This window comes from Callorhinchus milii, unplaced genomic scaffold, assembly GCF_018977255.1.
Source record: "Callorhinchus milii isolate IMCB2004 unplaced genomic scaffold, IMCB_Cmil_1.0 Scaffold16, whole genome shotgun sequence".
NCBI lineage: Eukaryota > Metazoa > Chordata > Chondrichthyes > Chimaeriformes > Callorhinchidae > Callorhinchus > Callorhinchus milii.
In genome coordinates, this window is record NW_024704757.1 from 4,811,443 (window position 1) to 4,823,523 (window position 12,081).

The 12,081-nt window shown below is 45.7% G+C and overlaps 1 protein-coding gene across 1 annotated transcript in view; it reads left to right on the forward strand.

The window, feature by feature from the left end:
• Nucleotides 1-12,081, forward strand: part of card11 (caspase recruitment domain family, member 11) — a 66,820-nt gene that overhangs the window by 32,510 nt on the left and 22,229 nt on the right. Inside the window, exons 7-12 of the mRNA XM_042341117.1 lie at nucleotides 594-719; nucleotides 2,719-2,916; nucleotides 6,595-6,774; nucleotides 7,393-7,441; nucleotides 9,242-9,321; nucleotides 11,213-11,322. Coding sequence (XP_042197051.1) covers nucleotides 594-719; nucleotides 2,719-2,916; nucleotides 6,595-6,774; nucleotides 7,393-7,441; nucleotides 9,242-9,321; nucleotides 11,213-11,322 — 743 coding nt within the window. The remainder of the gene's footprint in view (nucleotides 1-593; nucleotides 720-2,718; nucleotides 2,917-6,594; nucleotides 6,775-7,392; nucleotides 7,442-9,241; nucleotides 9,322-11,212; nucleotides 11,323-12,081) is intronic.

Consider the following 12,081-nt stretch of genomic DNA (forward strand, 5'->3'; position numbering starts at 1 on the left):
CGTTTCATTTACCCGCAGTCTGCTCTTGGTCTGCCTTTGATTTACCCGGGTTTTTTTGTTCACCTGGACCGAGTTTGATTCGCACAAGGTCGGCACGTGAATCTGAGTTTGGCTTCCACACGGTTTGCGAGTCGTTTACGCTAAATTGATATAATGGGCCGCGCTTTCGTGGGTTGACTCAACAACGATAACAACAAGAACAAGAACAACAACAACAACAGATTACATTTACACAGTTCCTTTCATGTCAGAAGGACGTCCCAAGGCGCTGGACAGTCAGGGGTTTTGACCCGAGTGGGAGCAGGGGAGTGGATCCAGGAGGGTGGAGGGAGGGTAGGGGTAGAAGGTTGATCGAAGATGCGGTCGAAGAGGAGGGTCTTGAGACGGGCCTTGAAGGTGTGGTCGAAGAGGAGGGTCATTGAATAAAAGCGATGTATTCATTGTTTCTGCAGCGATGAACGCTATATTTATATGTGCCGGAGGACGGGAGAGGACGGGGTGAGGGGGAGGTGGGGGGAGAGTGAAGGATTAATGTTGAATGGCCATTGGTGCGGTGGGAGCCGGGCTGTGATGTGTGTGGACTGTTGTTGCAGTACCTGGAGGAGAAGGAAGATCTGGAGCTGAAATACTCGACGCTGGTGAAAGACTGCGAAATGTACAAGCACCGGATGAGCACCATCATGTTTCAGCTGGAAGAAGTGGAGAAAGAACGTGATCAGGTCAGAGTCAATGCCACTGTTTGTAGCGTTAAAACGACGTGCGATGAAACGTTCCTCATTAACCGATGCTGCTCGATCCTCTCCTCTGTCAAAAAGTTTATGGAGTGAGCCCTGGTAGCTCCCCATGTGAATACAATAGTATAGTATCAATACTATTCACAACCTACGACAACTTGCACTTATATAGTGCCCTTCAGGTGGGGTAGCGTCCCGGAGAGCTTCATGGTGGCAGAGTCTGACAACGAGCCGGGGGGAGAGGGAAGGGGGGAGGTGACCTTAAGCGCGATCTTCAGGCGGTGTTTGAAAGTGGGATGTGAGGGGGCAAGGCGGAGGGATTAAGGGAGAGAGTTCCAGAGTTTCGGGGTTTACGCTAAATTCAGCGGCTAAAATATACGCAAATGTATATTGTTTTGTACATTTTTATACAGTGGCTTTCGCCTCAAGAGGACTTCTCAAAAACGTTTTGCACAGCTGGCTGGGCATTTGAGTCGAGGGTGGGGGTGTGAGGGCAAGGGGGAGAGTTGACCAAAAACGAGATCAAGGAGACAGGTCTTCAGGTGGACTTTAAAATAGAGGAGGGACGGGGAAAGCCAGAGGGACTCTGGGATGGAGGTCCAGAAAGGGGAGCAGAAAGCCTGAAAGCTCGCCCGCCCGCTAATGGTGGGGCAGATCAAGCCGGGAAAATTAAGCTGTAGAGTTGAGGCATGAAACAGAGTAAGGATAGTATGGCTCGGAAGAACCAGGCAATTAACTGTGGATCTAAGGTTCCCAAAGCTTTCCACCTCTGTTGTAGACTAATCCATACAGAACTAATTCCTATCAACATCTCCATTAGTGTAGCATTCAACTACCAGGATGGTACAATACAATACAAAATTACATTTGTATAGCGGCTTTCACGTCAGGAGGTAGAAGGCGAACTGGATGGAATTTGGTCTTTTTTCGTCCAGCGTTTTCTATGTTGCTGGAGAGCGGAGGGAGAGGGCCTGTCAATAGGGCTACAGGCTGGGAGCCAGGTTTTGGAGGGATTTGATTGTAAGAACGAGGATCTTGAATTTGATCCACATGGGGAGCATTTGCATTTGATAAAATGCCTTTGACGTCCCAAAGCGCTTCAGAAGATTTTACTGCTAAAGTGTAGTGACTGTGTGGTTTGTAGGATCGCACTTTCAAAGAGTTGGCTCAGTAACGATGGGCCGAATGGCCTCCTTCTGTGTTGTAGGTTTAAACAGTTCCATAGAAAGGGAGAGGGGTATCTATCTATCTATCTATCTATCTATCTATCTATCTATCTATCTATCTATCTATCTATCTATCTATCTATCTATCTATCTATCTATCTATCTATCTATCTATCTATCTATCTATCTATCTATCCATCTATCTATCTATCCATCTATCCATCTATCCATCTATCCATCTATCCATCTATCCATCCATCCATCCATCCATCCATCCATCCATCCATCCATCCATCCATCCATCCATCCATCCATCCATCCATCCATCCATCCATCCATCCATCCATCCATCCAGGCCTCCCGTAGCTGATGTCTGATTACTGATGGATCAGATTTACTGTTGGAGGATCACAGCATTTCTCATTATCACTGTATCTGAGAGTGGTTTAGGAGTCCTGTAGCTCAGTGGTTAAAGCACTCGCCTCGCAAGCGAGAGAACCTGGGTTCGATTCCCAGGCAGGGCGAAACGTTGGGTAAGTTTGCTTAATCCGCACGCCTCTGTTTACGTAGCAGTAAATAGGAACCCGGTTGTTAGTCGATTGGCGGATCGCTTTTCCGTGGGTAATAATTGCTTCAAAATAAATTTAAAAAAAAAATAATTTGGTCACTCAATCCACGACTGTTTGTGGGGACGCTGCTTTGCATAATTGGCTGCTGCGTTTTGCCCACAAAATATACAGTCAATGCCCGCTGAACGTGGCACCTTGGCACGTCCCCGGCTCAGTTGGCACATCCCCTGCCTTCTCTTGCACTTCCAGGCGTTCCGGTCTCGTGATGAAGCCCAGACGCAGTATTCCCAGTGCCTGATTGACAAAGACAAGTACCGCAAACAGATCCGGGAACTGGAGGAGAAGAACGACGAGCTGCAGATCCAGATCGTCAGGAAGGAGGGGAAGATCGTGGCTTTAGAATCCAAACTCCGTCGCCTTTCAAAGGACACCATCTCAGCCGACCAGGTCAGAGGATACTTTAATCTCTTCCCTTCCCCTTTATTTGCATTAAACTGCTCCCAGGGTCAATATTTCTGAACCACAGGTGTCTGATATCTGGTCTGGTCTGATCCCAGGATCAAGTTGTGTCTGTGTGCATGTGTAGGGGAGAGGGGGGTGGAGAGCAGTGATGTGATTAGACTCAATGTCTCTCTGTGCGAGAGGAGAGGAAAGGAAACCTCCTAGCATCTCAGTAGCCTCACTGGAAAGTGTGTGAGGGTGGGGGACACCAAGTGTGTATAATTTTGTGTGTGTTCTGCACCATGCCACCACTGAACTCTCTGCTTCTTAACAAGCTTTTTCCAGCACAGTGCCCGTTGTTAAATATTGCCCGAGGTGCACTTGTTTGACATCCGCTTTGATCCCAGACAGGATGCCAAGGAGTTGAGTTGATATTCACTGAACTCAGAATGGCTGACTTAATCTTGCCTAGCTATTTTGGAATAACACCATCAACCTCCCCCTCCCCACTCTTCAACCCCAACCCCCCCCCCCGCTACCACTCCCCCAACCCCCAACTCCAAGATCATCGTTCAAATACGACAGCAATATTCTATGTTTGCAACAATTGGGCAGAAAACCAATTCAGTTTGTAAAACCCAAATTCACCTTCTGCATATGTGATGGAGAATGGAGCAATATCCTGTTACTATGGGACTATGGCCCTGTTTGTAGCAAAACCAATGAGTCGAGTTGTCCATTATTTAGCTGCTGAGAGTGCAGTAAAGTGTGACTGATAGATTGGGAAGACATTTAATCACAGTGTGTGAACGCACTGATTTCTCAAGCAGACTTTTCCTCGATCACCCAGAGCTAGTGTTGTATTAAAGTTTTGTTTCAGGGTTGAGAAATTCACAATGACTCAACTTCATGTGTGGCTGCCATCAAACAACGAGGCAGAAAATTCCCATTTCTGTCTCAGATTCCAAACTCTGGGCTTGTTGAGGCTTCCCCCTGTCCTGCTAGCTTGTTCCTTGGGAGAGACTAAACCAAGATTAAGTCAGCCCCTTCTGATGAGTTCTACTGAAGGTTAATGAATCCCCATTCCTCCATCACCATCAACAGTTGCTCTCTTCCCCCCGGTACCTTCCCATGCCAGCGCAGGAGATGCAATACCTGCCCTTTCACCTCCCTCCATACCACTGTCCAGGGAGGGCTCCAAACAGTTTTCCAGTGAGACAGTGATTTATGTGTATTACCACCAATGTAGTTTACTGCGTTCACTGCTCACATTGTGGTATCCTGTACATTGGGGAGACCAAACGCAGATTGGGTGACTGATTTGCTGAACACCTCCGTGCTGTCCGCAAGCACAACCCTGAGCTTCCGGTTTCTTGCCATTTCAACTCTCCCTCCCACTCTGACCTCTCCATCCACGGTCTCCTACGCTGTTCCAATGCCTCTCAGGGAACTCTTCACATTTCCTGGCCAATATTCACACAACTGCATCAAACACAAATCACAGACAAATTGGCCATTGATCTCACTGTGGGCATCACTGATGCAGATTAGATTATGGTTTGTCTCTGTAGGAGTGATTGGACAAGATAGTAATTCCCTGAGTAAACGAACTAGAGACATGATAAGGCATTGTATCAGACGGAATTATGTATTTATTAATTAATTAAAGATAGATTCCGCACATTGCATTCTTGCATAAACGTCTTCTGTTTTCTGCTGAATTGTTGTCCCTTCTCTCCCTCTCTCTCCCCACTCCTCTCACCACCCCACCGCCCTCCTCTCTCCCTCACCTCCACTTACTTATGCGCATCTCATAAATGGCTTCAATTAGAATTGCTCTTCAGTGGTTACTTACTACAGTAAGCCCTCCGATTACTTGGGCAGCTGCAACTTAAAAATAATACAGTATGTCGTTAATTCAATTGAGGATTTTTTATAATTAAAAATAATAGTCCCTGAAAACACAATGTGAAACTAAAAGTGGTAGATTGTCTATTTCACGGTGACGTTTTCTAGGAAATTGTTGGAACAGAAAGGTTCCTGTGTTGTACTTTCACTTCTGGGACCTGTTTTGGTCAGCTAGGTGTCTGACACACGTGGAAACCCATCGCCGTGCTTTAGAGCTTCAAAATGAAACTGACAGTTTCACATGTACATTCAAGTCACATGCGGAAATCTCTCTGTTTCTGGAATGGAACGTGTCTGCACTCTCTCTGTCTGTCTCCCTGCAGGGACGCAGAATACTCATCTTATTCTAGAGATTAGTAAGCGCAGGGTTGGCGGGTGCCAAGGCTTGGGGTCCTTAGAGTGTGAGTCGGGGTAACTGCTGGAGTTCAACCAGCTCAAACTGATTCACCCAAGCCCCTAATTCGGCCCAAGCTCGCATAGATGAACAACAAGGAAAAGTTTGGGTTGGGGTGGGGTGGGGGGGCGAAGCTGTCCTGATGCTTAGGTTAGATGCAGAGGAAAACTCCCCCTATATTGCCCCACCAACACATTGGGGGTAATGGGGTAGTGACAGGGAAACTGTATAACAACAATTTGCATTCACATAGAGCCTTTCAAACAGGATAATGTCTCAAATGCTTTACAGGAGTGGTGTCCGAAACTGAGTTGGGGGGGGCGGTGGGCAGGGGGAGTGGGGTGGACTGCAGGCACGATTGAAGAGCTGAGTTTTCAGGAAGCTTTAAAGACTGGGGGTGGGTGAGCCGAAGGATTGAGAGGAGTTCAAGAAGGGACGAGCAAAGTAGCTGAAGGCTTGGCCGCTGATGATGGAATGGGGGTTGAGGGACACGCTGTAGGCCTGAGTTTGCTGAGTGGAGGTGCAGTAGGGTGGGGAGGGGCGGGTGGTGCCTGGTGAGGGGGAAGACGCGAGCTGCAGAACGAGACTTGAGGAGGTCATAGAGACAGGGAGCAGAGCGAGTGCGTGGAGGGATTTATTGGTGTAGAGCTGTCTGATCTGGGAACAATTGATACTGACACTGACACCAGGTCAGCTCAAAGATCAGGAAAACAGTGACATCCTTCAACTGGATGAACACCAAGAAAATATCCCAGGAGGAGTGGGGGAATAAGGATTTCCTGGTAAAGAAGTATTTAAAATTCATGAAAGCACATCAATTCCACTCCTCCCCGCATAGATTCTGAACATTCATGGATTGTGTCTCCCAAAAATACATGAAAGTGACTTTGTTTCCTTAGCTATGTTATTCATGGGATTTTATGGGCAGCGTGCAAAATCTGCAAGTTGGGTTATCCACGGGCAAACATACCTATGGGTATACACGAAATTATACATGCCCTTGATTATGTGTTTATCGACCGATGGAGGGCATCACGTGTGTTGCTGATGTGATTCTGTGTAATAAGCACTAATGTGTGCGTTTGCACATGGTTAACCCAACGCGCAAATTTGAAGCACGGGCTGTTATTCCAACCCAATCCCCCCACCACCCCCGAGTATATATGAGGTACAGTGTTTTGTCTAAGCAATTCTTATTTTTAGCAAATAATATCTCTGGATACAGTATATAGTTTGGGACATGACATGTGCATGTGATTGCCAGCATGGCGGAAGGCAAACTAGATGGACTTTGGCCTTCCCTCTTTCGTCTAGCAATTCTGATGGATCTTATGATCTTTTATCTGTAATGTAACTATTATCCGTCTCGTCCTCTTTTGCAGAGTCTGCCGCGCAATATTCCTGCCACCGTGATCTCTCAGGCTTTCTGCCACTCCTGTCACAAGTCTAACGGTCAAGAAGTGGAAAGCTCATCCACCTCTGAGGAATCTCCTGAGGACAACGAATTTTTCGTGCAGGACCATCGGCTGAAGAGGAGGCCGAACCTTAAGGTTTATGGAATTGTACGTCATTCTTCATCTGTCGAATAACAAGGGAATATTTTTTCAGGCGAGGTGGATGGTGGGTGGGGAGAAAGTTGGCCCAATGTTGTGGTGTCAGCCTGGCTCAATCGGTAGCATTCTTGCCTCTGAGTCAGAGATTTGTGGGTACTTTGAACACATCCGGTCCAGGCTGATACTCCAGTACAGTGTGGGAGGGGGAGTACTACATTATCAGAGGTGTCGTCCCTCAAGTGAGATGTTAAATCAAGATCCCGTCGATCATATCTAAGTGATGAGCAACGATTACACAAGCTAGGACTCTTCAGTCTTAAGAGAGGACATCTCAAAGGGGAGCTTTTAGAGGTGTATACAATTTTAAATTGGTTTGGAAAAGCAACCTCAGAACAATACTTCTGGGTACAAGACAGTAGAATAAGAGGACACAGGTCTGGAGTTGCAAAGGGGCAATTTTAGGATAGAAACCAGGAAGTATTTCGTTACCCAAAGAGTAATTAACGGCAGGAACAGGGTTGGCAGGAAGAGCAATTGAAGACAGCACACTGGGACTCATTGCTGTTGTTGCGTTAACACCAATGCTGCAGTGTTTGACACTTTTTTTCCTTTTGTGCATCAATTCAGGGAAGACCCAAATCTCCATGCACTCTCCTCAGACAGCAAGAGGGTCAAGGTAAGAGAAACGAGAAAATAAATTGGCAATTTACAAAGTCCCTTTCTAGCCATCGGGCGAAAGGTCAGTTGTTTTGAACCTATTAGTGGAGACTTTAAGCCTGTAGATGAGATGGCGCCACTAATTGTGTGTATGGCTGCATCAACAGGCATTGAGGAAAGCTTGCCCTCTCTGTCACAGAGCATTGTTGAGTAGAGTTAAATGCTTTTTGTGCCAGATTAAAAACAAATGAAACACTATAGGCTCACCCTCCCCCCCCTCTCCTCCCTGTCTGCCGTCCAAAAGTCTGAATTTTCTTTTCTTTCCTCTGACACATCATTAAAAATCAGTTTGTATATAAAAAAAACTATTTTTAGATAACCATTACCAGATACATTGCATTGCAATGTGGGATTAAATACCATTCTCTCTTAAATCATATTAATTTGCAAAGCCACTCATTGGGACTTGGATCTAAACTAGTCTAAGATGACACTGCAGTGCAGTACGGGGGTGGGGAGGGCTGCATTGTTGGAGGTGCGGTCCTTCGGATGAAATGTTAACACTACTTTGCGGAATTGGCTGCCACGTTTCGCCCACAAATTACACGGTCAATGAACTTTGCACTATATTCTGTGAAGCGCTCTGAGACGTCTGAACAACATGATAAGGCGCTATATCAAATGCAAGGATAATTATTACTATTATTAAACCCAGGCCCCATCTGTCTGTGTCAGATGAATGTTTAAGATTGATTCATAAACCCAAAGGTCAATTCCAATATTTCCATCAAACATTTTCTAACCGGACCATTCATTCTTTTATCCGCTTTATAAATTATGAGTTTTTTTAAAAAGAATCCAAACTGGGTAAACTGACAGGCCTTTGAGAATGACATCTCAAATCTCACTTATCCAGACTGTTAGTTTTAATAATGTAAGCGCCCTTAAATTATTTCAAAGGTTCTCAAAAAACACTGTGAAATAATGGGCTGCGCCAGAAATAAATGTCCCATCATTGTTCTCCATTATATTCCTGCTTGTTCAACCTCCGGTGATTCATTCTGTGTTTGAGAGCCTGTCCAATGAAATGTGGGTGTAATTACTTTCTCCTAGTGAACTATTTACTTTAGAATTATAATTTCCAGAGGTTGAGATGTCCATGTTTTTTGACGCGCTATTGCTGGGTGACTGAATGACTCTGACCTGAAGGTCTCGCTGGAGAAGCGAATGAAAGCAGACACCACACTTGCCTTCCTTCACCTATTCATCTGTTTGTTGTAAAGGGCGAGGAGGGTTTGCTTTGCTTTTTCTAATGAAAATTGCCGCTGTTATGTTTTCCGTTTCACGTCTCTATTTGTCGCTGAGAGACGAGCACGATTTGGTAGGCAGTGAATTGCCCCCTTGTGTTCCCTGCTCCTGATCTGCTCTCTGACACAGTGGCATACAAGAAGGTCTCCTTGTTCTGCTCTGGTTAATATTTGTACACAAGCCATTGGTCACTCAATTCATGGCTCCCTGTGGGATTTCGCTGAGCCCAATTGACTGCTACGTTCACCCACAAAACACAACCGCTGCATTTTACGGTAAATCCCGCGATGCGCTTTGAGACGTCCTCCCGACGTGAAAGGCACTACACCAAATGCAAGGATTGTAACAATAAAATAATAAACCTCGTATTTGATATAACGCCTTATCGTGTCGTTGAGATGTCTCAAAGTGCGTCACAGGATATACTGTAAAGTGAATTGACTGTATAATATTATTATTAATCATAATAATTTTCCCACACACCCTTTCCCATTACACTCAATCTCTTCAGATGAAGACTTGTCAGATGTCAGTAGCACCAAGATAGAAACTCCCAATTCTATCCCTGGGTGTGATCCACTGGTTAAAATGGTGAGTAACTTTGACAGCTATTTATAGAGAGTGATAAGAAATCCTTGTGGCCCTGTTTCTGGGAGCTAGTTGGGTGCAAGGAAGTGGCAGGGAATGGGATTAAATGGAGAATTGTTTCAGTGAGCCACTGCAGACACAATAGGTCATACAAACACCCACCATACTGTAAAACACCCTGTTCTATTGCTTCTTCCCGAGTAGGATTTCTAGTGAGATCCCTTGACATACGAATCAAGGGAAAGATAGAAAATCAGGAGCGCCAGTTTATTCGATGTCGGCAGATCTACCATTCCCAAAGCCCCCTCCTGCTGCCGTAACACCTTAATACCCTTCTCACCCAAATCTATGTCCATCTTTTTTGCCACCTCCCTTGGCTCCTTCAAGACCCATCTCAAGGCCCTCCTCTTCCCCTCTCGACTCTCTACCCCCTCCTCGCTCCCTCCCTTCCCTCTCCTCACCCTGACCATTTCCCCCCTGCTCGGGTCCTGACCCAACTGTACAGCGCCTTGGGATGTCCTCCCGACGTGAAAGGCGCTCTATAAATGGAATCTTGTTGTTGTTATTGTTGTGCTTTCGGTCACCCTCCTGCGCCTACCTTCCCCACCCTCCATCCCTCCTGATCCCAACCACCAGCTCGGGTGTAGATCCCTGACTGTCCAGAGCCTTGGGACGTCCTCCTGACGTGAAAGGTGCTGTACAAATGTCATTTGTTGTTGTTATTGGTTTGAACACGGATAGACATTCACCATTAAGAAATACGGCAAATTAGACCCACCCTCGTGTGTGCTGTACAGAGGGAGGGAAATGGTTAATAATAGTGAGACGGAAGGAAGCAGTCTGCACATCAAAAGGGACTTTGCAACCTTACAAAAATAAATCCTTTTTCTCTGCAGGGATCGCATGAAATGCAAGCTTTGTGCCTTGTGGTGCTCAAGGGTTAATGGAAAGCTATCAGCCTCGCAGTCTAATGCCTGGCTTGGTTGATGAAAGCCTGCACAGACTAATGTACCATGTAGGCAGTTCAGGGTCTTTCATTGTTTACCTATTAGTTTTCTGTCCTCATTAATGTAAAACATAGCCTGAACATTCAAGATAAAAGGGAAAGCTAACACTTCCTTTGCCGTATTGTTCCTCGCTTACATTCACACAATCCCACTTCCCCTTTTCTTACTACCTCAAAGATCTTCTTTCACATTCCCCTTTCAGGCCAGGAGGTTGGAGAGATCAACATCTCCGACACGTTGCCGGGCTCTCTGATGTAGTGGTCGCAGCCCGGCTCAGTCGATAACACTCACTACTCTGAGTCACATTATAGAAGGGATGTAGAGGCACTGGAGAGGGGGCAAAGGAGATTCACAAGGATGATCCCAGAACTGAGAGGCTTTACCTATCAGGAAAGGCTGAACATGCTTGGACTCTTCTCTTGAAAAGAGGAGGGTAAGGGGTGACCTGATAGAGGTCTTTAAAATGATGAAAGGTGTGATAGGGTAGACATAGGGAAGATGTTTTCAGTGGTGGGGGAGACCAAAACCAGGGGCCATCAATATAAAATAGTCACGAATAGATCAAATAGGGAACTTAGAAGAAATGTCTTCACACAGATAGTGGGAATGTGGAACATGCTTCCACAAGGTGTTGTTGAGGTAAATAGCATAGATGTATTTAAGGGGAAGCTGGATAGGTACATGCGGGGTAAAGGAATAGAAGGTTATGCTTGAAGGCTTAGTTGAGGAGGAGGCTCAGGTGGAGCATAAACACCATCATAGGCCAGCTGGGCCGAATGGCCTGTTTCTGTGCTGTATATTGTAATGTATTAGAGAGCGAGAGCACGTAGACTAGGTCCGTCCAGTCACCAACGCAGATCTCAACTCTGTCCTTTGACCCATCACAGACCCTGAGGAATCGCTTCCCCAGCGTGCTATCCACTACCCCAGAGCCACCGTGCAACGATTCAATACTCCGACGGAACAGAGAGGAGGATCGGGAAATACCAACCAGAAGGTAACCTTTGGATAGGCAGCGAGTTCACTGCAGCCCTGCTCTAGCAGGAACAGTAAACTCCTGTTAACTCAACACTCCGGGGGAAAGGGCTCAGTGGCAAATGAGGCATATGTATCAACACATAAATAAATGCAGCCGGGTTATTGTCGATGTGATGACTTAAGTGTTGGTGACAGGTTAAGCCCAGCTCGAGTTATCAGGAGTTCATTGCATATGTATATCAGCTATAACAGGCTCTGATAATCTGCAACCACAAAACACACAGTCACTACACTTTCCAGAATATCCTGTGAAGCGCTTTGAGACGTCCTCCCGATATGGAAGGCACGGTACCCAATGTAAGAATTATTATTATTGTTAATATTTCATTTAATATTTTAATCGTTCCAAAAGAAAAACACTGGCTACAGTTGTGAGAAAAAGCAGCAGATTTTGATGACGTTAAAAAGAAAGTTTCCATGTTTTTTTGTTCCTTATTCAATCTGATCAGCTGCAAACATTGATCTCCCTGTGAGTATGAAGAAGTGGATTATACACTGTGCCGACCAGTTTGTCCAAGCTAAATTTCACTGCCGTTTATGGAAGTATTTCCCTTTGATAATTACTGTTGAAATCCAATGCTGTCTGCTCGCTGTTTCCTGATCTGTTTCTTTTTCTTGACGTTCCCACGAGTAAAATACTGCCTGAAAGCAGGCTGGTGGAAACAGATTCAACAACGGCTTAAAAAAAGGGAATTAGATAGGTACTTGAAAAGGGAAA